Source organism: Lactuca sativa, chromosome 3 (genome assembly GCF_002870075.4).
Source record: "Lactuca sativa cultivar Salinas chromosome 3, Lsat_Salinas_v11, whole genome shotgun sequence".
Classification (NCBI taxonomy): Eukaryota; Viridiplantae; Streptophyta; class Magnoliopsida; order Asterales; family Asteraceae; genus Lactuca; species Lactuca sativa.
The window spans coordinates 34,767,952-34,795,727 of record NC_056625.2 but is presented as its reverse complement, the minus strand read 5'-3'; the positions used below and the strand labels follow the sequence as shown (position 1 = coordinate 34,795,727).

General features: G+C 37.0%; 2 protein-coding genes across 6 annotated transcripts; both read right to left on the bottom strand.

Moving 5' to 3' along the window:
- Positions 1–226: 226 nt before the first annotated feature.
- LOC111917233 (beta-fructofuranosidase, insoluble isoenzyme CWINV3) lies at positions 227–3,712 on the bottom strand. 3 transcript variants are annotated; one of them, XR_008230721.1, is made up of 7 exons: positions 3,437–3,712; positions 1,768–2,633; positions 1,533–1,691; positions 1,198–1,436; positions 828–918; positions 494–742; positions 227–407 (listed from the first exon to the last, which is right to left on the bottom strand). XR_008230721.1 is itself a non-coding variant. In XM_023912903.3 (7 exons), exons 1-7 carry the CDS (start codon positions 3,441–3,443, stop codon positions 545–547), a joined length of 1,569 nt encoding a protein of 522 aa, XP_023768671.2. In that variant the 5' UTR covers positions 3,444–3,458; the 3' UTR covers positions 227–544. The 3 variants fall into 3 exon arrangements, 2 of the variants coding, with proteins under 2 accessions (XP_023768671.2, XP_042755979.1); XM_023912903.3 differs by adding an exon at positions 3,297–3,305 and having other exon boundaries at positions 227–742; positions 3,437–3,458; XM_042900045.2 differs by having other exon boundaries at positions 227–742.
- Positions 3,713–21,974: 18,262 nt separating this feature from the next.
- Positions 21,975–24,803, bottom strand: LOC111917234 (fructan 6-exohydrolase). Of its 3 annotated transcripts, XM_023912904.3 has the most exons (7): positions 24,496–24,803; positions 24,341–24,349; positions 23,270–24,123; positions 23,019–23,183; positions 22,689–22,927; positions 22,520–22,610; positions 21,975–22,431 (listed from the first exon to the last, which is right to left on the bottom strand). In XM_023912904.3, exons 1-7 carry the CDS (start codon positions 24,650–24,652, stop codon positions 22,222–22,224), a joined length of 1,725 nt encoding a protein of 574 aa, XP_023768672.1. In that variant the 5' UTR covers positions 24,653–24,803; the 3' UTR covers positions 21,975–22,221. The 3 variants fall into 3 exon arrangements, with proteins under 3 accessions (XP_023768672.1, XP_052625166.1, XP_052625167.1); XM_052769206.1 differs by lacking the exon at positions 24,341–24,349; XM_052769207.1 differs by lacking the exon at positions 24,496–24,803 and having other exon boundaries at positions 24,313–24,349.
- Positions 24,804–27,776: the final 2,973 nt, after the last annotated feature.

The following is a 27,776-nucleotide window of genomic DNA, read 5'->3' as shown; positions in this document are numbered from 1 at the left end:
GGGAGAAAAAGGAAAAAAGAAAATCAAGTTGATTTCCATAATCATCTCCTAGAAGCCATAATTACTAGTTCAAATTTTCAACAAAAGATTAATAGTTTACGTGCATAACTTGATTGTATATTTAGAAGTGAAAATTTGTACCTCTTAAATATCAAGAAATACTCAATATGTTTAATATAATAGAACAAATATTTCTAACATTAAGAAAACATAACCGCAACACAAATTTTGATGTTCAAAAGTTCAAGATCAATCCAAATAATAGTAAAAACACATAAATTACAATACTAAAAAGAAATGTAGTTCAAAAGTCAAACAACAATCGGCATAAGTTTACATTGAATCTAAACATATCATGATCAAACCAAATCACAATATTGACACCTCAATGCTTTGTGAGCTTATTCCTGAAAAGTTTTTTTTAACCATGGTTTAGTGTAAAACTTGTTGGTTTAGTTTGAATCATAATTAAAAAAATCTACTTTTAATTGACCTGATCTCTGCACAAATTCATTATTCAAGTGGACGGATCACCCCCAATGTTTTAAACATTGGATTCTTCAATGCTCATTTGAGCTGTCTTCACACTCCACGCATTCATCTCAGAGATCACGACACTCTTTGTTCCGTAGTTGAAAGCGAAGAGTTTGGCGTCTTTCCCAATGGCTAAAGTTGGGTAAACCTTAGCTGTTATACAACTCTTTCCTCCTCCCCCAAAACTCTCAACGATTGAGTGATCTATCTGTAGAAATCCAAGATCAAACAAATTAATTACATTACATCTCACAATATATATAACAAAAAATAAAAGAAATAGATTTACGAACCAAGGTTCTGAGTGAAATTTCATCTTGTTGTGGATCTATGTCCAGAAATGCTCCATAAAAAGTTTTATCACTTCCTTCCTTTTTAGATGACCTGAGATTGGAGATGTTAATTAGTTGGTTAACATTTGATTAAGAGCGTGTTTGGCATAAAGCATTTAAGAGCTTTTAGCTTTTGATGTTTGACAAAATATTTCGTTTTGAACAGAAAATCTTGTTTGTTTGACACTACAAGTTTATAGCGTTTAGTTTAAACAAAACGTTACAAATCCAAAAGCTACTTCATATAACATTTAACAAAACGCTACATGTTATCCAATGCCGGTTAGTTTTGTCGAACAATTTGGACATATCTAAACTGTAGAAAACTTACCGGCTTTGATCACTACACATTACCACCACGTATCGTCCGTTCTTTTGGAAAATCCTAAAATAAATTGCAGTTTGTTCGGTCAAGTCGTTTGAAGCCAAAGCTAAAAGCCCAAACGGTCCGAATTCGCCTTTCTTTGATGCATCATTTTTGGTGCAGATAATTTGTGGGTCAACCCAACTCGGGTCCAATTCTTCGGCCTCCTCCAAATTCTCCAATTTGAACGAAATCTTCACATCAGCCTTATCAATTTTCAAAATGAAGTAATTGTCAGCCGAAAATGGAATGAAATTAAACTAGATTTATCAAGGATTGGTGGCTTACAAGTTATAGCTTACCTGAGAAGCAGTGATACCCTGAATTTCATGTAATGAACCACCTTCAAGCTTCTTATTTTTAAAACTAACTTGGTTTCCGTATAACGTCTCAATTTCCTCAATTGGCCATTGTAGGAGCTGCTTCTGGTTTTTGTCGAGCCAAATACTCCTTGGGAATGACTGTATGTGATATATGAGTTAGTAATCTTTATATACTATAATAGATGTAATTATAGTGAAATGAATGTTTGATTACTTGAACTCCGGCCCATCCTCTGGCGATAAAATCGGCTTTAGAATCAGTCTCGTGCACCCAGGCCATAGTTATCCTTCGGACTTTCACAGGATCGAAAAACGACTTGGAAGCATAGAACCTTCCGTAATCAAGCCTTAAACCGCTGATCTGTGTTAGATCGTCATTTTCAGGAACATAGTGTTCTTTTTCAGGACTGTAATTCCCGATCATGTAGTAGTCATGAAAACGCTCTATGAATGACACCTTCAACACATGCTTTACCTCCTTACTAGGGTTTACGACAGATGTATCGACTCCCATGGTGCTATCAACCCAAACCGGAAAGAAATCAGGGCATTCCCATATTCCGGTTTCTGGAGCTTGATGAAGTGGGGAATCATATTTAACCCAATTAACAAGGTCGTCAGAGTGGTAAAGAAAAGCGATTCCCGTCCTATCTTTCTTACTTCCGACAAGTAATCTCCATTTCCCGTCTTCTTCGATCCAGGCGGTGGTCGGGTCTCTGAAGTCAGCCGGTTGAATCCCTTCCGGCAGGTTTATGACTGGATTGCCGTCGTGCTTCACCCATTCTTTTAGATAGGGATCCGATAAGTCCTTTGGGACAGCCAAATTCTGGACTTGGCGCTCTTGGGTGTCGCGTCCGGTGTATAGCATAATAGGTTTGTTTCCGGGGAGGATGGTGGCGGAACCAGACCAGCAGCCATTGATGTCGAAAGGTTCAGTTGGAGCAAATGCATGGTCTAGATGGATCCAATTTATCAAGTCGTATGATACAGAATGTCCCCAATGCATTCGCTTGTCAAAGAGTGGGCCAAAAGGATTGTGTTGATAAAAGAAATGGTATACTCCATTGTACCACATTTGTCCTGGATGTATATATACATGCATTAGTACAAATTAAAAACCCATATATTATTCGAATGTTCTTGTTCTATACCATGGAGAAATACGTACAAAAGTAATGTGTTTTCAGAAATGTGTATTTTAGATATCTAAGTTTGTTGATATGCGATGATTGAACGATTGTCATGCATGAAATCCGATATAGATTTTCCTTATCTTGGTTGATATTTGTCACAAGAAAGTTAACAAATTACGTAAAAACGGAATGAGGAGGATGCGAAGGCCAATGAGATACACATAGAAAAAGCATTTTGAGTAAAAAATGGCGAATGTTCCTTGAATGCATTTTATTAACTGCTTTAAATGGTTGTATATGACTTGAATATTTTTGTGAAAACTATAAAGTATAAAATAACATTTTCTTTACTCAGGCGAATTGATAGTTTGCTTAACAGATTACAAGTAATTCAAAAGCTTGACTTGATGACTTCCCTTTTATCTAAGTTGCCCTCTTTTTATTATATTTATATACCACATCCTCCCTTGAACAACACTCAATTTATAAATTGACAAAAATTGCCATAAATAAAAGACGATGAGAGAAAAGAACGAAAATAATTAACAAGCAGTTTCAATAAACAAAATGAAAAACACAAATCCAAAAGTAGGAGTTGAGGCTAACGTACCATTAGGATCTACGCCACTCAATCAAAGCCATGTTCGTCGTCACAAATCAAATATGGCATTGCGATGATATTAGAACATGTACATGAGGAAGATGAAAGCTGAAGAAAAAAAGAAGTCAGAATTAAGAATATAAACTCACCGTTCATCCAGTTTTGCGGAGGCTGGAAGTGAAATCCAGTCCGATACGGCTGCTCCAACACGGCAGCAATAAGAGATTCCGGCGTAGAACTGCTGGGATTGGACATGGTTCAAGTCAAACACCAGAAATATCAGGAAGAAACTGACGCTGATCTCAGCACCCCCCAGATACAGATTGAAGATTTGTAATTTTGTATGGATCACAATCGTATTGAGAATCGTAATTTTGTATGGATCAAAAACGTATTATATATTGAGTTGTCGTGAACTGGTGAGTTAGTACTAATAATTCAAATGCTTTATGTTTTCTTTAATTTTTAATGACTTCTTATCCGAATATTATATGTTAGACCATACCATTAATCAATTTAATATCTTGACTTTTCAATTTATGCAATTTACTATGATTAATTTGTTTTAACAACGTGTTTTATATGATTGATAAAATCAATAATTCAAAATTAATAAATTTAGAATATCCGTTGGCTCAAATAATGCCTTTATTAGAAAGTGGTAAGTATATTACTGAGTTGTGTTTTCTTTTTTTTGAACGGCAAGGTTAATATATTCATTAAAACAAGCAGGACGCTGGCAATTCAGTACAAATATGATAAGAAAATAGAACAAAGATGCGGATAAGACAACATATACTAATTAAAAGCTGAAACTATTGAGTTACATTGGAAATCAAAACTTGAATACGCCCAGAATCTCCGCCTAGGATGCTTGAGACATCGGCAACATTTTTCCAAAGCAAAACTACCCCTCCAAGAGACTAGGTTCTTTTGGACTATTTGTTTTCTAAAAAGTATATTTTAAATTTAGATTTTATATAAGCCGGTGGTTTTAGTGGGTCGTGATTGGTCGCGACCAAGTAAAAACGTAGCGAGGAATCGATATAAAAAATTAAGATTAGGTTAATAATTAAGGATATGCAAAAGTGGCACCAAATTCTTGTTGATTAAGTTAACAAAACCTGAGTTTATTATTATATTATATACATCAAAGTTCTTGTTGATTCATAGTTTCTATTATATATGAGAAATTATATATATATATATATATATATATATATATATATATATATATATATATATATATATATATATATTTCTTACCATATTTATATGCATTTAAGATTGTGATATTTGTCATGTTTAATAAAATTAATAAATCTTTATTATATTTGTCATCATCTAAAAATGATAGGAGAATAAATAGTCACATAAATGACCATGCATCTTTACTTTTACCGGTAGACAAACAACCGGTCTCCATCTTCTTTAAAGTTTCCATGTAAAACTCTAAACATTCTCTTTTCTAGGGATCCTTAATTCAGTAATTCTTACTCAAACAATACATGTGTACATAACATCATAAAAACATAACATTTACATAACACATTTTATCCAACATATCACAAACTAACAATGATGTAATCTACATATACATACTCATCATCACATGCTTCAACATCAATCTATTTAACAATATCATACTCTAAAGGATAGTATAACTCACCTCTTGTAGCGGAATAGCAACCTACTTCAACTTCTCCAAATCTTCTATTGGAGGACTCCAACTTCTTCTTTACTACAACCTGATGCCATTCACATACATTAAGCCCTTTACATATGTCTTAAACCATTAAGACTTTAATATAAGTTTTAGCCAAAAACTCATATTTTGGGTAAAACTCCAACTTGACAATCCTTTGTTCATATACTTGCTAAAATTCTCCAATCAAGCTTTTATACACTTATTCTAACAAGATCATATCACATAAACACCATTTCATGATTTTCCATTTCTAGGGTTTCAAACCCTAACAATCAAAACATGGATTTAACCGTTGAATCTCCGTAAAAACCATGTATTAAGCTTCCAAACACTTGATTATACATCAATAACAAGTTAAACATGGTAAATCTTGCAGACCAAGCTCAAACTCACAAATCATCATTAAAGCTTTGAAAAACTAGAAAATTGAGAATATGACTATGTTAGGAGCTTTAGATGCTTAATCCTTGCCTTAAGAAATCTTGATCCCTTCTTGTACCTTCCTCAAGGTTAAAATCGTTGGAGCTTTGCTCTAGAGGGATTGGGTGTGCATTTGAGAGAAAATAAGCCATAATCGATCATTTAATGTGCCTTGAAATCGTGTCGTGGTCTTACCCTCATAGCATTGCGGTACGGTTAATGAGCCCGCAGTTGGACCTTCTTCGTATCGTGATATCTTAGACTCAACTTTCCCTTTTTTTCAAAATAGATCACCCTTTCCATGGTGATATCTTCAACATGACCAAATCACTAAGATTCGTCTCAAAAGGTCGCTTCTTCAAATCCGCGTAACTCCTTTGGTTATCTTATGCCACTTTCATTTGAGTGTTGATCGCCTTAATCTTTTCATTGGTAATTCTCACCAATTTCGGTCCCATAAGCTTGTTCTCATCCACTTCAAGCCAACATAAGGGTGTTTTACACTTTCTTCCATACAATGCTTCATACAGGGGCATTCCAGTACTCGAATGCAAACTACTATTATAAACGAACTCTACAAATGGAAAATACCCATCTCATCTACAACTAAAACTAATAGCACATGCCCTAAACATATCTTCCACGTTCTAAGTTTTTCATTCACTTTGGCTATCGATTTGGGGATGGTATGTTGTACTCATGAGATTTTTCATTCGAACTCTCCTAGCAACACATGCCAAAACTTAGAAGTAAATCGTGGATCACGATCTGACACTATTGTCAACAGAACTCCATGAAGTCTCACCACTTCATCTACATACAAATTTGCTAATTTCTCCAATTGATTCATTTCTCTAATTGTCAAAAACAATGCACTATTTGTTAAAACGGTCAACAATGACCTAAATAGCATCATAACCTCGACTTGCCTTCAATAATCCCATAATGAAGTCCATCGAGATCACATCCCACTTGCCTTATGGAATCTGAAGAGACTATGTATGCCCGTATGGAGCCTGATGCTCAAACTTGACTTGAGTACAAGTTAAACACTCATACATAAACTTGGCGACCACCAACTTCATACCAGGCCACCAATAAAATTGCTTCAAATCTCGATATGTCTTTTTACTCTCATGATGAATGGAATACTTAGACTTATGCACTTCCTCTAAAATTATCTTCCGAGAATCTGCAAAAGCAGGGACCCAAACTCTATTTGTAACACCTCAAATTTCAAGACAAAATTTTTTATTTTTAATTCTCAAAATATTACTCATAAATTCAAGTCTTCACATAAATTGTAAGTTATTATCAAAACAACATCAGAGTATCCTAAAATCCTCAAATCTTCATAAGCCGACGGATGTGTACAATCATGCCTCTACCTTTCCGAAATCTACAGAAATACCTGAAACACATTTAAATCAACATTGTAAGCACGAAGCTTAGTGAGTTCCCCAAAATACCACATACACAAATAATAAGCCTCTCGTGGCTAAATCTCGATAAGGACCCCCCGGTCATGTGACTCAGTGAAGACCCTCTGGTACCACGTCTCAGTGTAGACTCTCCGGTAATAGCTCAACATATATACATAACCAAATAACAGCATAAGTCGCAAAGACAGAATGCATAATAACACATAAAGCAGATAAGACCCTCTGGTCAGTAATACAAATAAGACCCTCCAGTCAGTAATATAAATAAGACCCTCCGGTCAACAACATACATAAGACCCTCTGGTCAATAACACCAATAAGACCCTTCGGTCATGCATGCATAACCACACATGTAAGTATAGTAAGAAGACTCACCTCAACCGTTACGCGAGAATCCTACACTATTGTTGTTGCTGCGTATTGGCTCCCGAACTGAGCAAAACAACCCAACACCATAATCAATAACTAAACACGGCTAAAAACCAACACTAGGTCCAAGGATGGCTCAACTAAACAGGCCCACTAATGACCAAACCCATTGGGCCCACCAAGGCCCAAAACCAAAAGATCCACAAAGGTCCACTAATGGCCTAATTTTCCAAATTGGGCCCAAACCCTAATTTGGACCTTACCCTAAGCCTACTACTTAACCCTAAACCAAAACACACCTTCTGAGATAGCCCAACAAGGCACCAAGCAACTAGGCCCAAAAAGATAGCCCAAACTAAAGCCTAATTACACAAACCCACTCAGGCAGAGTACACGGGGCCTACAAGCATGTACGCGCAGCGTACTCGCTTGGAGGCTTGTACGATGCATATACCTGCTTGTACGCCCAACATACTTACCTTATCCAGCCCAAACTCCATTTCCACTTAATCTATTAAGACAAAGCTTCCCAAACCACAAATCTGACCTCCTTAAGCTGCAATACCACATAAAGTTGCCAACTTTACGTCCACAAGTGACTAAATGAGACTCTTAAGCTAGAAAGGGACTTAATGAGTGACTTAATACATACATAGCCCCATAAAACACATAAAGCTTGCATCTTTATGCTCAAAGATGCCAAAACCAACTCAAATCTAAAAGGATGAACTTTCAAACAACCTAGCTCATCCATTAACTCAAAAAGAAGGCCAAAATCACAATAAACAAGCATTGAGGAGATCTATTCATACACAAGGCAAGATTGAAACTTGATACCTCAAATGGCTTCTCTACAAGCTGATGATTCTGGATCCAAGGTCATTCCACCAAGCCAAGCAACTTCAAACTCCTCTTCTTCCTTCCCAAAAGCATAAAAGAGCACCAAATCCTTTTAAGAGCTCCATAACACCATCAAGAAGCTTCAAGATCGGATTAGGGCTTTGAGAGGGTGGAGGCTAACTTAGAAATGAAGAAAAATGAACAACATTATTCTTATATTGTAACGATCCAATTTTCACGTCCAAAAATTTCATTTTTGATTAAGTGATTTGCAAAACATTTGTAAAAAAATATCTACCAATCATATCATTTCATAAAAACATGTCTCCTGTCTGAAAACCAAATCATAAAAACATAATAATGTCAGAGTACACATCCCAGAATAACTCATAGTGCGGAAAGCAATGTGTGTGTATGATGTGTCGCTGCCGCGCCAGCTCCTTCCCCTTCGCTAAAGAGGTACCTGAAACCAAAACTGTAACTGTAAGCACGAAGCTTAGTGACTTCCCCCATCGTACCACATACCATACAATCATATAGCATACATACTGTCGGGCAATTCTGGGGTGCCTGACCTACCCGGTACGGCCATTCTGGGGTGCCGACCTACCCATGTCAAGCCATTCTGGGGTGCTGACCTACCCGTCGGTCCCAACAACCGACCCTCAGGAACTAATCCACCCCCTACTGCTACTATCACATATATCATAACATAAACATACTATCAGACATATTTGGGGTGTCCAAACTACCCTTCGGTCCTAACAACCGAAGTTGGGGACTATTCCCCTCCTACTACCGCTATCACATATAACATCTCATGCCAGCATATAAACATATAATCACATACTGTCAGACATATCTGGGGTGCCTAACCTACCCTTCGGTCCTAACAACCGAACTCTACTACTATCACATATAACATATCATGCCAGCATAAAACATATCAGGTAGTAACAAACCTAGATGATATCACAAAGACAATCATCTAACATACAACTCCTACTGGTGGGCCGGCATTGTGGTCGTAGACCCACCGCTACTGGAAGGTAACTCACCTCGTAGTAGCTGCTGATCTATGTGGGAATCCTCTAACTGCTGCCGCTGCTGCTCTGGAAATCATCCGGCTATAATTCCCACAAAACACTTAGTCATACACTGCTAACTGTTCTTAGGGTAAAATGACCATTTTACCCCTGACCAAGTCAAAGTCAAAGTCAACTTCCAGTTGACCTGAATCGTCGAGTTGCTTAGCCAACTCGCCGAGTCCCTATCCTTCCATTTGTCATTATACTCGTCTCTACTCGTCGAGTTAGGCGATGACTCGACGAGTTTTCTTTCTAATTGAACATCGACTGAACCTTCATCCGACTCGCCGAGTTGTATGAACAACTCGTCGATTTCATCTTCAAATGATACACAGGTCCTGTCCTTGACTCGCCGAGTTGTATGAACAACTTTTCGAGTTCATCTTCATCCTTACGAATATTGCCTTGGACTCGCCGAGTCTGATCATGCACTCGTCGAGTCCCACGAATTTCCAGAACAATGGCTTAGTCCAGAACGTTGGGTCACTCCCCGGGACTCCCTAAAACCTTTCCACACTCAATTGGGTCCTTTTGACCCTCAACTGATATGGGACAAAACCTTGGACTCGCCGAGTCCAAGAATGGACTCGTCGAGTCGGCCACATCCTCTCACTAAATCTTCGATTTCTTATGTACAACCCCTGATCAAAAGATAGATCTATGCTTCTACAATCGATCTAGCACGTAAAGTTACAACCTTTACGTGCTTGCATGGGACTTTGAGCTCATAAGGTCCTAAAACAGGCTTTTACAATGCATGGGGCCTTCTTTGAGTGCAAAAGCCACTCCTTTCTGCCTTGTAACCCCTTTAAGGACCTAGATCTGAAACATCAACCCCTAACCATGCCTTCAATCTTGGTTGGTGACCAAAATGGCTTAGAAAAGCCCTAAAACTCCACAAAATGGGATCTGTCAAAAGAACAAACAAGGTATAGACTTTATACCTTCTGTAGACTGCAAATGATGCTCAAAATCGGATCCTTCTAGCCTCCTCTTGATCCTTCAAGCTTTTCCTTCCTTCCTTGGATCACAAACCACCAAAATCACTCTAAATGCCTTAGATTGCTTCAATAACGGCTAGGGTTTGCTATGGGGGTCTTCTGGGAGCAAATGGGACGAAGGAGGCCGAGTTAAGGTGTTTAAATAGGGTGCAAACCCTCGGGTTAGGGTTTTTGTCCAGACAGGGCCTACTTGCCGAGTTCGGGACCCGACTTGTCGAGTCCACTGCTTAAACCCCGCGTCTCACCCCGCTTCTACTCGGTGAGTTGGTCCTTCAACTCGCCGAGTCCAAGGCCAAAATGCAAAATAGTTTAAAGAATTAATAAAAGAATACGTACCAAGAACCAGGTGCTACATATATAGGGTACAATACTCGATATTAGGGTTTTTAACTTCCTCTTGTACGCCCAACGTACCTCCTCTTACGCCCAGCATACGAGGTCTCGCACCCCGACACTGTTCTCTGTATGCTAAGCGTACACTCCTTTACGCATGGCGTATATCTCTTAGTGTTAGTACGCCCATCGTACTAAGGTCTTCCTCCAAACCCTAATTTAATCCGAAAGCCATAACTTCTTTGATACAACTCCAACTCCCACCATCCTTATACCCATGAAAAGGTATCGAGAAGCCCTACACTATTATCAACTCATACCAGCCATAAGATATTCTGAACGAACGTCTACTTCCCATAAAAGCCCAACTGATAAATTACCGAAATACCCCTTTAGCTCCACATCAGAACCGAATACCTAGTTCATCCAATACATCACCCACCTCTAAATGAGCTCTAAAACTAACTTCATTAATGATTCTAACCTTGCTAATACCCAATCCTTGATCGCCATTCCAAAATGAAAACAACTTGAAACAGGATGTTACACTATTCTTTAATGTCTTCAAACCTCGTTCATTCTCTCTGAGCTCTAAGTTTTTCTACAAGTTTTCTTCCTTGACATTCACAGGGTTCATCACTTCTACTTGATCGACTCTAATCTACTCCAAAAAAGTGGATACTAACTCAATTCTTATAGATCTTCCTCTAATACGAACTTCCCGCTTAAAGCATCCGCTACAACATTTGCCTTTCCCACATGATAAATTATCTCATATTCATAATCACTGATCAACTCAAGCCATCATCTTTGACTCATATTTGAATCCTTTTGCAAGAACACATGATGAATACTTTTGTGGTCAGTGTACAACTTGCATTACGTATCGTACACATAATGCTTCCGAATCTTTAAAGTAAAAACTATAGCTGACAACTCTAAATCATGCACTGAATATCTCATCTCGTCCTTTTTCAATTTTTGGGAATGATAAGTAATCACTTTACCACATTGCATCAAAACACGTCTGAGATCTTTCATTGAAACATCACTATAGACGACAAAATCTTTTCCCCCGTCTAGCAATGCTAACAGTAGGGCTTCACATACTTTATTCTTCAAAATCACAAACAATTGCAAAAATCACCCCCCGTATTTATTTTTTATGCATAGGAATAAAACATGACTATTTTGGTATATTTATGGATTAAAACCGAGCCCCTAAGGATCGACCCTGTTTGTCACTATTACTATTATTTTTAAATAATATAAGTGCAAATAGGATTTATTTGTTTGATGGATTCGACACCAATCATACCTCCCAGAACTGGGAACCCGTCAGTCCTAAATTCAGAAACCTCACTGTAGAACTGGTGATCATCCAATTTTCGTACCTACCCCTAGTCTCTAACTAGGAACACCATAAAAACATGCGGAAAGAATACTTAACATATAAATGTGTTGGCGAGACCTGAATGGAAATTAATTGGTCGCATACCATATTAACCAAGCATTCATTTAGCTCGACAGCCCTTCCATCCACTAACTACAAAGCCTTCCCTCGATCCGCCTAACCATTAACTATACTCGGGCTTACCCCTGATCTGATAACCAATAATTACACCTACCATATCATAGATGAAATCCATGTGGGTCCGTGACATGTTGTGACATTATCCAATCAATGGAATGAGAAGCTCATTGTTCCCCACCGTTCTTGCCAGATTCTCATAGCGGGCCTAACTCATCCCATATAATGTTACGGCCAAATCATAGACTTACCATTCTTTTACGCCCGACTACCACCTAGGGAACGCTACGGTTACCCCATGTTCTCAAAACATTTCCTCAATTGCCATGAACTTAATACGATCCGGATCTTCCGACCGAGATAATCCAAATCCTTAGCCTTTGATTCCCTTATAATGCTCAAAACCAACTATTCTCTTGTCCTTAGACATAAATTCCAAGATAATCTGCATTTGAAATTATTACCGATATTTCCAAGCGGTTCTCCCCCACTTGGAATTAGTCATTCTCTAACGATTTCAAGAATTTTACTACACACTCACAATCCGTAGCATCCGGATCCTAAGCTTTTCATGTCACACCCCCGAACCAGACGGCGGAAACGTCCGGGGGCTGTCGTGACTCAATTGAATACCATAACATTGAATATATATGAAACAAAACAACATTCGTCACCATTCATCAACATAGTACAACCAGTAGTGTTTACATGTCATACATTGTTTACATTCCAAAAATTAATGTTGTTCGGTTCATTCAAAAATAAACTGCAACCGTCACTGAGTATGTTTTCCCCTTGGTTCACTGGTTCCCTGAGAATACAAGTATTTTGAAAAACGTCAACATATGAAATGTTGGTGAGTTCATGAGTAATGTTTGAAATCGAATGTTTATATTGCTTGAAAAACCACCAGAAAATCCGATATTTTCTGAAAAGAAAAGTTTTCGAAAACGTTTGTGAAGATCCATAGGTATGCTTGTTTGTTTCTATACTTAAAAAAATTGTTCATTTAAGATGTATGCGTTTCAAATCTGTATGTGATAAAAACCCTAGGGAAACCCGATGTTCCCCTAGTTCTTTTGAAATCCATTGAGTTGCGTTGAAACCATTACGAAAATAGTAGTATCGGTCCCAAGCGACGTTGGAAGGTTCTCGAGCATTGATTATTTACTACAAACCCGCATTACACAAATGCCCGGTTTATAGATATACCAACGATTCCCGAAGGCGTCGTCAGTACTAATCACGTTATCCAACCGCCCGGACAAGGTGTAGTCCCACATCCGAAGAGAAAGAGGTCACGAAGACCCCGGTAACTCCATTAACCGGTTGGGGAAAATATGTGTGCGAGGGGTCCCCGACCCGCCTCGTAAAATGTGTAGACTTTTCTAGCAATACCATGGACCCTTGGGGACCAGTGGTACAAGCCATTGAAAGTCACCCTACGTTGTGCCAAGTCGGTGAGACTCAACACTTCGTAGAAAAAAAATGTCTTCGGGCCTTAAGATCAGGTCATTGGGCTAGCTAGGCCCAACAAACAAGATTTTACACTTTTGGGGCCCGAAGATGGTGCGTAGACGTCTGTGCACACTCGTATGTATATGTATTACCAATCGTTATTTGTATGTATCAAAGAGTTAGTAGTTGTAGATTTCCATTGGCTCGAGACCGAGCCAATTCGTTTAACAACGACTTTTGGTATTGTAATGAGTTGTATTTCGTTGATAGTCGAGGTGTCATTATTTGATCAAATTGTACACATTGAATCAGCCTTGAAATATTTCTGTTTTCAGCCTCTCATTATTTGTAAAATTTACATTTTCAACCCTTTTATTTAAATATTTCCCGGTTTGGTCCTTAAACTATTTTTCTTGACATTTTAACACCAAAAATTATTGAAATTAATATCTTCCAGCATATTTTTCAAAGAAAACAGTTTAAGTCCCTGAAAATGCAGTTTTTCTCGGTTTTAGCCCATCTTTTCGCAATTTTGACAATTTTGGCCCAAAATGGAAAATTTTTGCAACTTTGGTCCTTTTTAAATTTAAAAAGCATTTTAAACCTTTGAAAAGGATTTGGAACACTTATAGTCCACTGTTTTACAGAAAGTTACAGTTTTGGCCCTCCAAAACAGAAAAATTCGCATAATGGGCCTTATTGGGCCGAAATTTTCATTTTTAGCCCAATAAGCTTGAAATTTATGTTTTTAATCCCCCAAATGAGTATATTTCCAGAAATTTATTTATAGAAACTGTTTTGGCACACTTCATCCATCAGAATCTGTGAAATGTCAATTTGGGCCCTTATTTTTGCATTTTTCACATTTTAGGCCCAAAATTTGTGTTTTTAACCCAAAGAAAATTATCACTAACCCACTTAGCCATTTTTCTTGAAGCTCTTTGTGTTTAGAAATATATTTGAAGCTAAAATCATTTAACACAAGATATATCTCGGTTTTGATGAGTTTTAAGGCTAGATCCAACATAAAAACACATAAAAGCATACATATAAGCATGGAAATCATACAAGGCATACAAATACATATAGATCTACACTTTCACTTGTATTCCCCCCCACAAAAACTCATAAAAACAGAAAATAGGGGTATGAATCTCACCTTGGGGTGTTGACTCGGTTTTTGGAAGAAAATGGGAGAGAAATGAAGTGATTTTTGGCCTTGGCTCCCTTTGATGAAGATCTTGAGTTTTGAGATGATTCTAGGGTGTAAGATCACGATTTTTGTATAGATTAGGGTAGGATTTTGATAACCAAAAGAATTTAAACCATAGATCTATGAATAATCTTACCTTAGATGATGATTTACTTGCAAAATCCTCTTGGAAAGTCCCTAAATTTCGAGATCTTTGGAGAGGGGAGGAAGGAGAGTTCTTGTGTGTTCTAGAGAGAAAGTTGAGATATTTTTGGTGTGTGTGATGATGCTCTCGGCCAAACAAGAAGAGAAGAGAGAAAAGAAGTGACTCTTGAAGTGATACATGCATGGAGGTATGTGATATGTGCCTAGAAATCCATTAGATAATAGTGAGGTGGCAACCAAAGTCAACCTCCCTTGGATTTGGGCCTTGGGCCGAGAATATGAAGGGGAAAGAGGAAAAATTTGGGCTTTTGCCCCTAAGCCCAACATTAGAGGTAGTTTAGGGTATTTATTGGACTTATAAAATAAAATTGTGATTTTTTTATGCTTTATTAAGCTAGGTTAGGTTAAATTATGGATCAAACTTGTGTTTTATTTCCTTCTAGGTTCTACCTAGCCCAAAATATTGGAATAAACGAATGTGGGTCCAATTAGAGCCCAATTAGGGTCCTAAGCCCATGATAGTCTAATTGGAAGCTTATTGGTTTATTTGGATCCAATAAGGAAGTCTTAGTCCAAAATGAACTTAACCAAAACTTCTAGGGTCTCCAATTGTTTGATGACTATCTATAGTACTTGTATCTTGTATTTGATTAAAGTTTTTGATTCACATTAACTTGAATGTACAGATTACATAGCTTAAAATTCACAGTTGTGACATTTCAGATGGATCACCATTCATACAACCTTCTCAAATAAATTTCCAGCTTTAATAACCGAACCGATCCTACAATTGCTCACTTAATGAACCCCAAACTTTGAATGCCATAAAAACCAAGGTTAGACTGACTCCTTCTCACCCTACCATCCTTAATTGATATTTAGTCCGAGCAACACGCACTCTTCTTTACTCTATTTTATTGTCCTAGAAGGGACAGCCGGCTGTAGTGAGATCTTGTCTAGAATCCTCCGACATAAGAACTGCATGCACAACCCCGACAGCAGGAATTTTTTACAACTCACCCTACACCCGCTTCGGATCAATCTCCCAATCATCTTTATCATAAAAGATCTCAACAGTCTTGAATACCAAAAATCCAATGAACTTTGTAACTTCCTTCGGCTTGTCATGCAAAACCCATCAAAATCAATTTAGCTATTGATCCTCCGACCTTGTGGAATCTGATCCACCGAGCAGAATGTGCAGTTCTCTCCCACTCAGAGCTTGCTCCCTCAATGGCAGACATTAATTCTCCACATCGCAACCCAAAAAATGGTTCGTTTAGATGCTCGCGGTATACAAAATGACATACGACAATTCCTGAATAGTAACTAGCAATCGTGAGGAAATCCCAAACCCTGAATGGGTATGTCAGAAGCCTTCCCAACATTATAGCTTCCAACCCTTAACGAACGGCCCTCCTACTTTATGATGCACAGAGCATCTCGAAAGTTGAATCACTGACCCATTAAGGCCTATAGATGCATAATAATTCTAACATGATACTACATGAATGGCTATCCACTCAAAATTAAAACGAGGATCAAAATTTCATACCTGCGATTTCTTGTGTTTCATCCTTGACCTCCTGTCGGACGGTGGACATCTGGGCTTGTACTCCCTCTGCTACCCATGTAGGACAGTCGGGTTTGAGATGAAACGGCTGTTGATACTGGAAACACATCTAATCCTTCTTACAATTACGAAAGACATGCCCTCTCTATCCACACTTATAGCATTTGAACTTGTGACAAGCAAACCCATGGGTTCACCTACATTTCCCGCATATATCATAGCTCCCTTGAATTCGAGTACCCATGTTAGCAGCCTCGAACTCTTCATCAATCGTTGAATGAGCCCTCCTTTTCTTTCTGAGTTGTGTCCCCATATCATGATCTCCCCCAGTATTCATCTCAGTAGTCCCTCTCACAGTCTACAAAGTTGAAGTTCGCTCCTCGAACTTGGCAATTAGCCTGCCAATGGTCCGATCCACGATACCAGACAATTCTTCCTGCAATATCTATGAAACCTCGACAATAATCATCTCATATATCTAATCAACAGTCAACCCAGACCTATCCCAACCATCAGCTCCAAATCCTGAACCGGATCCCTTTTGTGAACTCCATACTGAAAACGAACTAAAAATGCATCAGGAATGTCGCGATACACATTGCTACAACCACATGAAGAGACTACCCCTCGGGTCTATGACTTCCTTGCAACGCGTATGGGTCTAGTGCTTTCAGTAGTGTGGGCTCATACTACCTTCCACTCCTACCTGTATTTGTCTCAAGGATCATCACGACCACCTAAAACAAATACAACAACTAGGATACGCATACATCCTATCCTTACTCTCTCAATAGTGACTAAACATTCTAGAACTAACATGCTACATCCAAACTCACTCATAATGATATTACCCAACACTTGCTAAAAAATGCATCATGAGCACTACATACTCCCTAATCTATCCTAGGATCCACACCTTACCCTACTATCAACTGTCGAACGACCCCCATTGGTTCCAGTTAACTACTTCATGAATGCAGTCACATGCAACATAACTTAAATAATTTTATATTAAAATATTCAACCTATAATAGTTGGACTCAGACAAGAGTTGTGCAATAGGACCAAATCCTTCACTCTAAAATTATTTAAACCATGTAGTATGCGACTTATCGTATTCAATTAGTAGTCAATTCACACCCGAAATATTCCTACAACTATAAGCAAGAAACTCCCTAGGAATAAGGTATCATACATCAGGCAATTCTATCATGCAATTCCTAAAGATCCCTACCCTACAACTAGCATGTTGTTCTACCATATCATAACAAATAATAGTGTGGGTAACTTGGGATATACTTCCTTGCTTCGGTTGATCGTACACATTTCATCCTTCCTTGGTTACTTTTGAAAAAAATATTTGAAAACCATTTTTTTATTTTGAAAACTTTTACAGATCCTTAGTTTTAGTTTAGATTCACATGAATGTTCATCCAATTCTCTTAAACCAGGGCTCTGATACCAACTTGTAACATCCCAAAAATCAGATAAATTTAAAATTTTCAAAAACAACCCATTTCATCCATAAAATGTTTAGAAAACCATTGTTTCAAAAGTATATTATTCAAAATTAGAGTATCCCAAGATCCATTATCATAAAAACAGGAAGATGTGCATGATCAAGCCTTCGCTTTCCCATGATCCTCTGAAATACCTTAAACAATAAACTGAAAATGTAAGCCAAAGCTTAATGAGTTCCCCCAAAGTACCATCACACAATAAAATAAACAAAAGCATGTAAATATGAGCCTTCAACCTAGACCACCTCGTAGGGCCTACAGTCTATCTGGACCGCTCTACGAGCCTTCGGCCTGACTGGACCGCCTTGCAGGGCCTACAGCCTATCCGGACTGCCCTAGGTATCTTGGCCTTCAGCACAAAGCAGGACCGCCTCAACCAAACCACAATGTCGACATATGTAACAGGTAAACATAAACATAGAACCAACAAATACATATAATCATAAAGATCAACTAATCATTCATATCCTAGCATAGCACTATCATATAACCAGAATACATAATCTAGTGAGCCATCATTGGTGCCTTCAACCAACAAGTATAGTGTGGAAAACTCAACTTTCAGTCCCACGAGTAGCAAAAAGTACATAGCACTGAGTACAACTCCAACAGCGACTCTACCGATCAGCTAAACGAAACCGGTGACCCATGCTTAGCTAATAATCCCAAAATACCTAAAATGCCCAAACTACCCTTATGCCAACCTTGGTCAAAAGTTCAAGGTCAACAACCCAGCCGAGTACGTTGGTCGTACTCAGCTGTACGTAGGGCGTACACCTCTTGACCAAGAAGTCGGGGATTTGATCGCTTACGTGCAGCGTACCATTTGGTACACCCATTGTACATACCTAATCACCTCAAATTCTTATTAGGAGCTTAATACATCAAGTCCTTACGTCCAGGTCCAGATCTAAGCTCAAAATATCATCATAAGTGAAAGTTTCCAACTTTATGACTTTGCATGGCTAAAAGTGCTTAATACTAAAAAACCCTAACTTCTTAATCCATTAGGACATCCTAGCACATGCATGGGGAAGAGCTAAGAACCAAGATCATATTTTTATGCTTCTAGACATCTTAAAACTTCTGAAAGTACAGCTTATACAGGATGGAGCATGCCATACTCATAAAGGTCAAGACTTGGGACCAAAATGCTTCAAGAATCAAGAGCTAACAAGATCTAAAGAAATGCAAGTCAAGTTCAGAAATTTATACCTCCTAGAGGTTGCTAGGTAGGTGAGGGTTCTAGATCCAAAGCTTCTTCAAGCTTCCAAGGTGATTCTACTTCTTTCCTTCTCCTTCAAGGTCACTAAAATGCACACCAAAGGTCAAGAATGCTTAAACAAGGGTCTAGGGTTTGCTAAGGTCGAGTAAAGTGGTGGAGGTTGATGAGAGAAGAGACTTGGAGGCCACAAAGATGTTTAAATAGGTTCCAAACCCTAAAAATTAGGGTTTAGGATCCTACCACATATGCCTAGCGTACGATATGTACGCCCAATGTACGTGTCCCACGCCTATTATTTACAAAAATGCCACTAAGGGACATTTTGCAACATTTCTCACACACAAGGGCTAAAATGCAATAATCTTCATACTTAGGGTTAAATTTTGGAATTATCTCAACACATGATGTTAAACAGTGAGGATTTTGGAAAAAATGCCTACATCGGAAATTCATAAAGTGATGATTAGAGAATTTGTATCGTGAAGAGGGGTTTATGAACATAAAGATTTGCTATGTTGGAGGGTAATGAGTGTGGGTAGCATGTGAGGATTCTGAAATATGTGGCAATTTTATGTCAAATGTGGGAATTCAAAATGTGTTTGCTAAGTTCCTACTAGTTACCAATGTGTTTGTGATTAAAGAGATGTTAGTTTGGTTGGAGATTTCTAGACTTCCATTGTGTGCTTGGAACTCAAGCATTTTTAAGAAGGTTGCCTTGTTGTGGGGTAATATTTTATTTTCGGATGACGATGAGTTAAATAATCTTGCAGTTGGAAATATGTGTATCAAAATGGGAGTCATGGCTTTTATACAAGAAAAAGTGATGGTAGGAATATTGTTAACAGAGTGATGATAAATTTCATGATTCATCCGATGATAGTAGTAGTGAAGGTCATGGAGGTGCTAGTGAATCTGATAAGGTGGTTCCAAATACATTTAATGATCTTGACGGAGAAGAGGTGGTTGATGAAATGTAAGTAATGTTGGTAACATAGAAAAATGTGAAAGTGGTGATAATTTTCAAAAAGCAAAAAGGAGTGAAAGTGTAGAATTAATCGGGTCACCAAAATCTCTTCCGACTATAAATTTATACCTTCTTTCATCAAAATGGATGAAAGAATCTAAATATTATTCCAGAGTTTGGTGGATACCACATTTCTTAGGCTGGAGGGAGTGGTAACACTCCTAGTACCTTGTCACGTCAGTTTTTTTAATGTCACCTCATTTTTTTCCATTTAACACCTAATCTTAGCATTTAGTAGAGAGTAGTAACACTCCTAGCACTCCATTTTTTTCTTTTTCTAATTTAATTAAATTACTTTATATTAATACACAAACATTTTTTATGTACAAACATTGAACAAAGTTTTTTGTAAACCACAAACAATTAATATAATATTAATTTTATTTTTTAAAACACAAACATTTCATATTAAATTAAAAAATTACAATAAATTAAAACTTAAAATACCTAGAAACACGGTTTAATAATTCAAACCACAGCAAACATGACTTAACACCAACAGACACGACTTAATACGTAGAAACACGAGTTAATACATAAAATAACACACTTCATAAAAAATACTAAAGAAACGAGTCTTCCTCTGAAACTGGCCTTCCAATTCATCTTCCGGTTGCATATTTAGATCAAGATTGTCCATCGTCCAAAGATGATCAGTCAAATGGTAGTGAAGATCGGTATGGATTACTACACTGTTGATTATCATTATTCTTTGTAGCCATTCTTGATTAGCATATTTTAGTGTTTGTGTCTCTGAGATTATTTCATTCTCGTCATACACACATATCGTGTTTCCTTCGTGTTGGTTTGACTTCGGCTCTTGAAATGACTCTTCAACGAGTCCTTCATCGAAAGAATCGGTTGACTCGTCGAGTAGGCAGCGTGGTTGGCATTGAAAACTACTTTGGGGTTGAGGTTGAGAAAAGAATTGAGTTTCTTGAACCGTCTCAAACAGATCAAGATCCAAATTTGGACGAGGTAGTGGTTGAGATTGGTTGTGGTAAAAAATGCATGGGCTGAGGAGTACAGATTGAATGGAAACATTTGTGGAGCCATAGAGGGAAAGTATAATAAGTTAGCGGGTGAGTGAATGGGTTGATCATATGAAAGTCAATAACATTGTGGTGATGAAAAGTTTGTGTATGGAAGGTTTGGTGACCGAGTGTTTTGAGGTGGAAGGTTTAGTAATAGAATGTTTGAAGATTTCTTTTTGTTGGTTCTTTGGACTTTTTTGGGGTTGAGATGAAGATATTTTTCTTTGATAAATTAAAAGAGTTTGTGAGGAAAATAATGATATTTTGTTGTGTATGTGAAATGTTTAGAGTGTGGTTTGATTTTATAGTATTTGAATTATAGATGAGGGTGTGGTTGAAAGTTAAATGTATTAGGTTGAAATGTATATAAATATTTTTTTTAGTTAAAATGTATATAAATTTTTTTTTAATTAAATGTATCTAGATGTATATAAAATTGTTTGGTGGAAAATGAGGAGGGAGTGGTTGGAATATAAATTTGTTGAATGAATTCTATCAAAGGGAAGCAATCCGGTCCAACCTCCTCAACCAATCAGATTCCTGCATTTGGTTCTCTTTCTTCTCGCCAATATTACAATGACCGGAGGGTAGTGAGCGCTAGGGAGCAGTGTTCAAGGCCATCTAGCAAGTGTAACAAGATTGGTAGTGACTCTCACTCCTTTCAATCTTATACTCTATAAAAGGGAAGATCAATCGACCACATAAACAGGTAGACCCTCTTGGTTATTAGGTTCGAAATGATAAATTTTAGAGAGCTCAGCGACTTTGTTTTAATTACAAACTTTTTATAATTTTATATAATCTTACAAAAACATCGATTTTTTTTTTCATAAATATCCCTGAATAATTTTTACTAACGCGAAAGTTAAGACCACAAAAAATGAGCTTTCATACATGTTTTAAGTACTCAAATCATCTAATCTGGCTATCTTTGCTTCCAATGTAATAAGTTATTCCATCTCTCCTTACCAAGAATACAGCTTAAGCGCTCGCTCTCTCTCTCTCTCCACATCATTTTTCCGCATAGCTTATGGTTTCTTCGACATTAATTCGAGCTTTTCTCACACTCCATGCATTCAGCTCAGAAATCACCACAGTTTCAGTTCCATTGTTGAAGGCAAACAAGTGCGCTTCTTCTCCAATGGCCAATGTCGGGTAAACCCTAGCCGTAATGCAAGTCTTTCCCCCTCCTCCAAAGCTCTCAACAATCGAGTGATCTATCTGTAAAAACCCCACATCCAACCAAACTACATTACACCTAATGTTGAACATACACAAAACAACAAAAGAAGTAGGTTTAATTACATACCAAGGTTCTGAGTGAAATTTCATCTTGTTGAGGATCTATGTCCACAAATGCTCCATAACTTGTTTTGTCGATTCCATTCCTCGTAGAAGACCTGAGATACATATATGTAGTTTTTGAATAGGTTAAATCTTTGTTTACTATTTGAATATTTTCAACAACAAAAACTTACCGGCTTTGATCACTACACATTAACACAACATATCGTCCCTTCTTTTGAAAAACCCTAAAAAAAATTGCAGTTAGTTCGGACAAGTCGTTAGAAGCCAAAGCTAACAGCCCAAACGGCCCAATTTTGCCTTTCTTTGATGCATCCTGTTCGCTGCAGATAAGCTGCGGGTCAACCCAACTCGGATCCATTTCTTCAGTCTCTTCCAAATTAGTCGATTCGAACGTAATCTTCACATCAGCCTTTTCAAGTTTCGAACAATAAATTATTAACCAAAATGGAAGCATTTATGCCTGAGAAAGACTTTTATTTTATGGCTTATATATAATATACCTGAGAAGCAGTTATGCCCAGAACTTTATGTAAAGAACCACCTTCAAGCACAACCTTCGTATTTTGATAACTAACTTCATCTTCATGCAACATTTCGATTTCATCGATAGGCCATTGTACTAGCTGCTTCTGGTTTTGATCCAGCCAAGCACTCCTTGGAAATGACTGCATCAAAGTCATAAGCGAATTTATAATCTTATAAAAAGTAGAAATGTATTAAAGAACAAAATAAATCTTGGATAATTAATTACATGAAGTCCGGACCATCCTTTTGCGATGTCATCTGCTTCAGAATCAGACTCGTTCACCCACGCCATCAAGATTCTTCGATCCTTCACAGGGTCAAAGAACGACTTTGAAGCATAATACTTTCCATAATCATACCTCAAAGTATTAAGCGTTAATTCATTTTGAGGAACATAGTTTTCTTTCGCAGGACTGTAATTCCCGATCATGTAGTAGTCTGTTGCATAATCAAATAATCCCACTTTCAACACATGCTTTACTCTCGAATTCATAACAGATGTATCGACCCCCTTCGTGCTATCAACCCACACCGGAAAGAAATCAGGGCATTCCCATATTCCGGTTCCTGGAACTGTAAGAAGCGGGGAATCGTATTTACTCCAATTAACAAAATCCTCAGATTGGTAAAGAAACGCGATTCCGGTCTTATCTTTCTGACTTCCGACAAGTATTCTCCATTTTCCGTCGTCTGCAAGCCAAGCGGTGGTGGGGTCTCTGAAGTCATCGTGTTGAATCCCTTCCGGAAGGTTTATGACTGGATTGCCGGTGTATTTGACCCATTCTTGAAGATACGGATCAGATAGGTTTTTTGGGAAGGCTAAGTTCTGGACTTGGCGGTTTTCAGAGTCGATTCCGGTGTATAACATAGCAGGAATGTTTCCGGGGAGGATTGTGGCTGAACCGGACCAGCAACTGTTGATGTCGAAAGGTTCGGTTGGGGAAATGGCGAGGTCTAGAGGGATCCAGTTTATTAGGTCATGTGATATGGAATGTCCCCAATACATTTGATTCGAAAAGAGAGGACCAAATGGATTCTGTTGATAGAACATGTGGTATACTCCATTGTAGTACATTGGTCCTGGATGCATATGCATTTACCATAAGCAAAGAGTCAACGTGCTTTCCAACATAATATGTGTTCGATTGTAAACAAATCATAATCTAATTGTTAAAAGCACCCACTGGAAATTACTCAAAGTCAGTAATTTGCAACAAAACTAAAATGTTTTGAAACCTAATTGATGCAATAAACAGAGGACCAACGAACCAAAAATTGAATTTCGAGAGTTACGTACCATTAGGATCTGCGCCATTGAATCATCCAGCAATCAATGGGGAGACAAGTTCACCGTCACATATGGATGGAGGCGTTGTGATAGTTAGAACACGTACAGAATGAAGGGGAAAGCTGAAGAGGAAAACGAAGTCAAAATGAAGAAGAAAGACTCACCGTTCATCCAGTTTTGGGGAGGCTGGAAGTGAAACGCCGTTCGATAAGGCTGCTCCGATGAAGAAGCAAGCCGATATTCCGACGTACTACTGCTGGACCGAACATGATCGAAGTGAAGCACCAGAAATATTGCGAAAAAAATGGCACTTCTCCTCATCACTAGCAAATGCTTGGTGTTTCCAGATTAAGATCGGAGGATGATAACGAGATTATTCCCTCTTTTGGTCAACATATCTTATTATTATTATTATTATTTCTTTATAATATTTATGAGACTGATTAGTGATTATTATCGCTTATTTTACTTCAAATTGATATCATAGTAGATAATAACAAACTATTTACCTGTCAAAACTCAAAATAAATATCTGAAGGGGTGAGAATCGTATGGGTTTTAAACTCTATGAGTTTGTACAAATTTTGTCTTGATGCTTATGTCCAACCAATGATATGAAGTCATTTATTTGTCAAATGATGCCGAAAGACTTATTATCTTAAATGCACTTTTTGCAGAGAAAAACCTTATGTGTTACACCAATAACCGTTGAATCTAAATCGAATAGTGAATTAAATTGACGAAATATTAGTTGCGTGATATGATTTCGTTTTGATAACACCCCTATTCATGCCTTTGGGAATAAGCATAATATGATAATAAAGAGACATTATTGCTTATAATATCGACTACAACAGCAAGCAAGGTTCTAGACAAGGTCATAAATGGAATGGAGTATTGGGGTTACAACGATCGACAAAAAGGCATATGAAAGCAAAGTAAATTATATGTCTACATTTATATAACAAAAGATTGACCAGGTGTTTCCTATCCAAGATGGCAACATGCTATGCCTAAAATTTCGATCTTCTAGATAGATATCCCAAAAATCAAGTCTAAAAAAGTCATCTATCACGGACACATGGAATACATATCATGAAAAAAGAGATACGTAAGATAAAAAGTCTCAAGAGATACAATTTAATGGCGGATGCAGGATAAAATTACATGGGTTGCACATATGATTTTAGAAGTTGCATGCCAGAAAATTTATATTACATCGAAAATTTTCCAAAATTTTTACACCATGCTATAAAATTTGAAAGGTTGCATCAGCCAAGCTGGAAACCCTCTAAGTCCATCCATCAGCTTAGTGGCGTAACTAGAAATTTTGATACGGATACAAACATTGTCATTGCTCAAAATAGTAAATACAAAGAGTTTCATAATATTTAAAGTCGTAAATCAGAAAGAAAAAAAACAATTTAAGAAAAGTTACAATTGTATTTTTCTAGTCGTAATGATTTAAAATCGATCAATGATACCGTCATCAAAAACTTGTAGAAACACATCATTCTCAATAAAAATAATTAAACAGTCATTTAAAACTTAATCATCCTTGCTATTCTGCAATTTATTCTCTTTACAGTTATTATATGTAGCAACCATAAAAGATATATTTTATATAGTTATCATATCTCAAACATTAAAAATATGGTATAATCCATTTAGTTGGGGGTACAATAATATAGAGCATTTTTTAAAATATTATATATATATATATATATATATATATATATATATATATATATATATATATATATATATATATATATAAACAAATTATTTTAGGCCCCGTTTGGTACGCAGAACAGAACGGGACAGAACAAAACAAGGTCCTATCACTGAGCGTTTGGCACGGACAGGACTAGGACAAAGTTAGTTGTTAACCAAGCCCAATGGGACTATTTCTCCAAAATTTAGTCACATCCAAAACCATAGAACACAATGGGACAAAACCCAAAATGACAAAAAAAAAAAAAAAAAAAAAAACCATTTCCAGTTTCCGTATTGTTCCAGTGTTGCCAAACGCTATATAACGAGTTCAGTCTAGTTATGTTCAGTCCAGTCCAGTTCTATCCAATCTAGTTCTGTCCCACCTAGTCCCACCACCAAACGTTACCTTAAGGATGTTATAGTACTCTTATCGTCCATAGTTGTTGATTATGATCATCACTAGTCATTATTACAATCCTCAAAGAACAAATTTAAGGTTGTTCATTATTTTGATAAAACCGAATTGTCTAATTGGACAATTTTGATCGGACTATTTGGTTCGGATATTCGGATTTTTGGATTGGTTTCCAGCAAAACCGAATTATTATTTTGGATTTCGATTGGTTTTAATTTATAAACTAGTACCGAATAGTCCAAAAAAACCGAATAACAACTTGTTATCTATTTTTCATATGTATCTTTAACTATTATAAATTTACTAAATTATTAGTTTTAGTTGTTAGAAGGTTTCATCCAATATAATACTTTAAAATTTCTTCTTATCAAAAGCTTTTTATCAATGAAATATTAAGTATAATATATTTTCTTAGTATTTGTTTATAAATTATAATTTATAAAAAAATAATAATGAATAGTTTCTTTATAGATTTTGCTAATATTCAAGTTATATATTTTTCAAAATGCCTCTTGAAAACAGAATTGTAAAAATCAATCCAACCGAATTGTAATTTGGTTGGATCGGATCAGATCTAAATTTCGTTTGGACTATTCAGATTCATGTTTTGAAAACCGACATCTATTCGGATTCACTTGATTGCATCGGATTAAACCGATTCATCCAAACGAACACCCCTAAATAAACCAACCCCTTAAGATAGCTTAGGCTACTACTCTGTGAATGGAGGTAGCATCCTAATAGTGTCTTTTGGTCCCACTAATGACCTTTGGTCTAGACCCTTACTAGGCTATTATGCAATCTTGTTCAAAGTATACACACAGTGTTAGAGATGCAAGTGGTAACATATTATTAAAAAGATTATATTAAGCATAATATTTCATAGAAATGAAAACTTTGCAACTCAATGTAACATATGATGGTAAAAGCTTATGTATAATGAAATAATATGGTTTGTGAAATATAATCCAAGAGATAAAATTCACATGTACTCGTGTCAAAGGTTAATCTATCATAACCATTAACAACTACCTTGATCTTGCTCTATATTTGATCCCAAACTTGTCAAATTACCTAAGAACAAATGTTTTTACTCCAAAAAGTCTTAGAATAACAATAATAACATCATGCTTTCATATTGACCAATCTCTTATTTACATTATGTTACAGTGACATCATTAGGCTGTTCTATCCTTCAATAGTTCAATTTATTTATATCAACACTTTCCTTACTTTCAATATCATGTAATGTGCCTTTCAAGTTATAAGTTCCCACATTCTTGCATCTTGCACAATTGTCAAATTTAGACTTTT

Excerpts from the sequence above, each read along its gene's own strand:
- LOC111917234 (XM_023912904.3), bottom strand. The coding sequence starts at position 24,652 with ATGAGGAGAAGTGCCATTTTTTTCGCAATATTTCTGGTGCTTCACTTC. Across the intron at positions 22,928-23,018 it reads TGGGCATAACTGCTTCTCAG|GCTGATGTGAAGATTACGTT; the intron begins GTATATTATATA and ends AAACTTGAAAAG. Across the intron at positions 22,432-22,519 it reads AAATTTCACTCAGAACCTTG|ATAGATCACTCGATTGTTGA; the intron begins GTATGTAATTAA and ends GGGTTTTTACAG.
- LOC111917233 (XM_042900045.2), bottom strand. The coding sequence starts at position 3,542 with ATGTCCAATCCCAGCAGTTCTACGCCGGAATCTCTTATTGCTGCCGTG. Across the intron at positions 1,692-1,767 it reads GAGGATGGGCCGGAGTTCAA|TCATTCCCAAGGAGTATTTG; the intron begins GTAATCAAACAT and ends TATCACATACAG. Across the intron at positions 1,437-1,532 it reads AGGGTATCACTGCTTCTCAG|GCTGATGTGAAGATTTCGTT; the intron begins GTAAGCTATAAC and ends AAAATTGATAAG.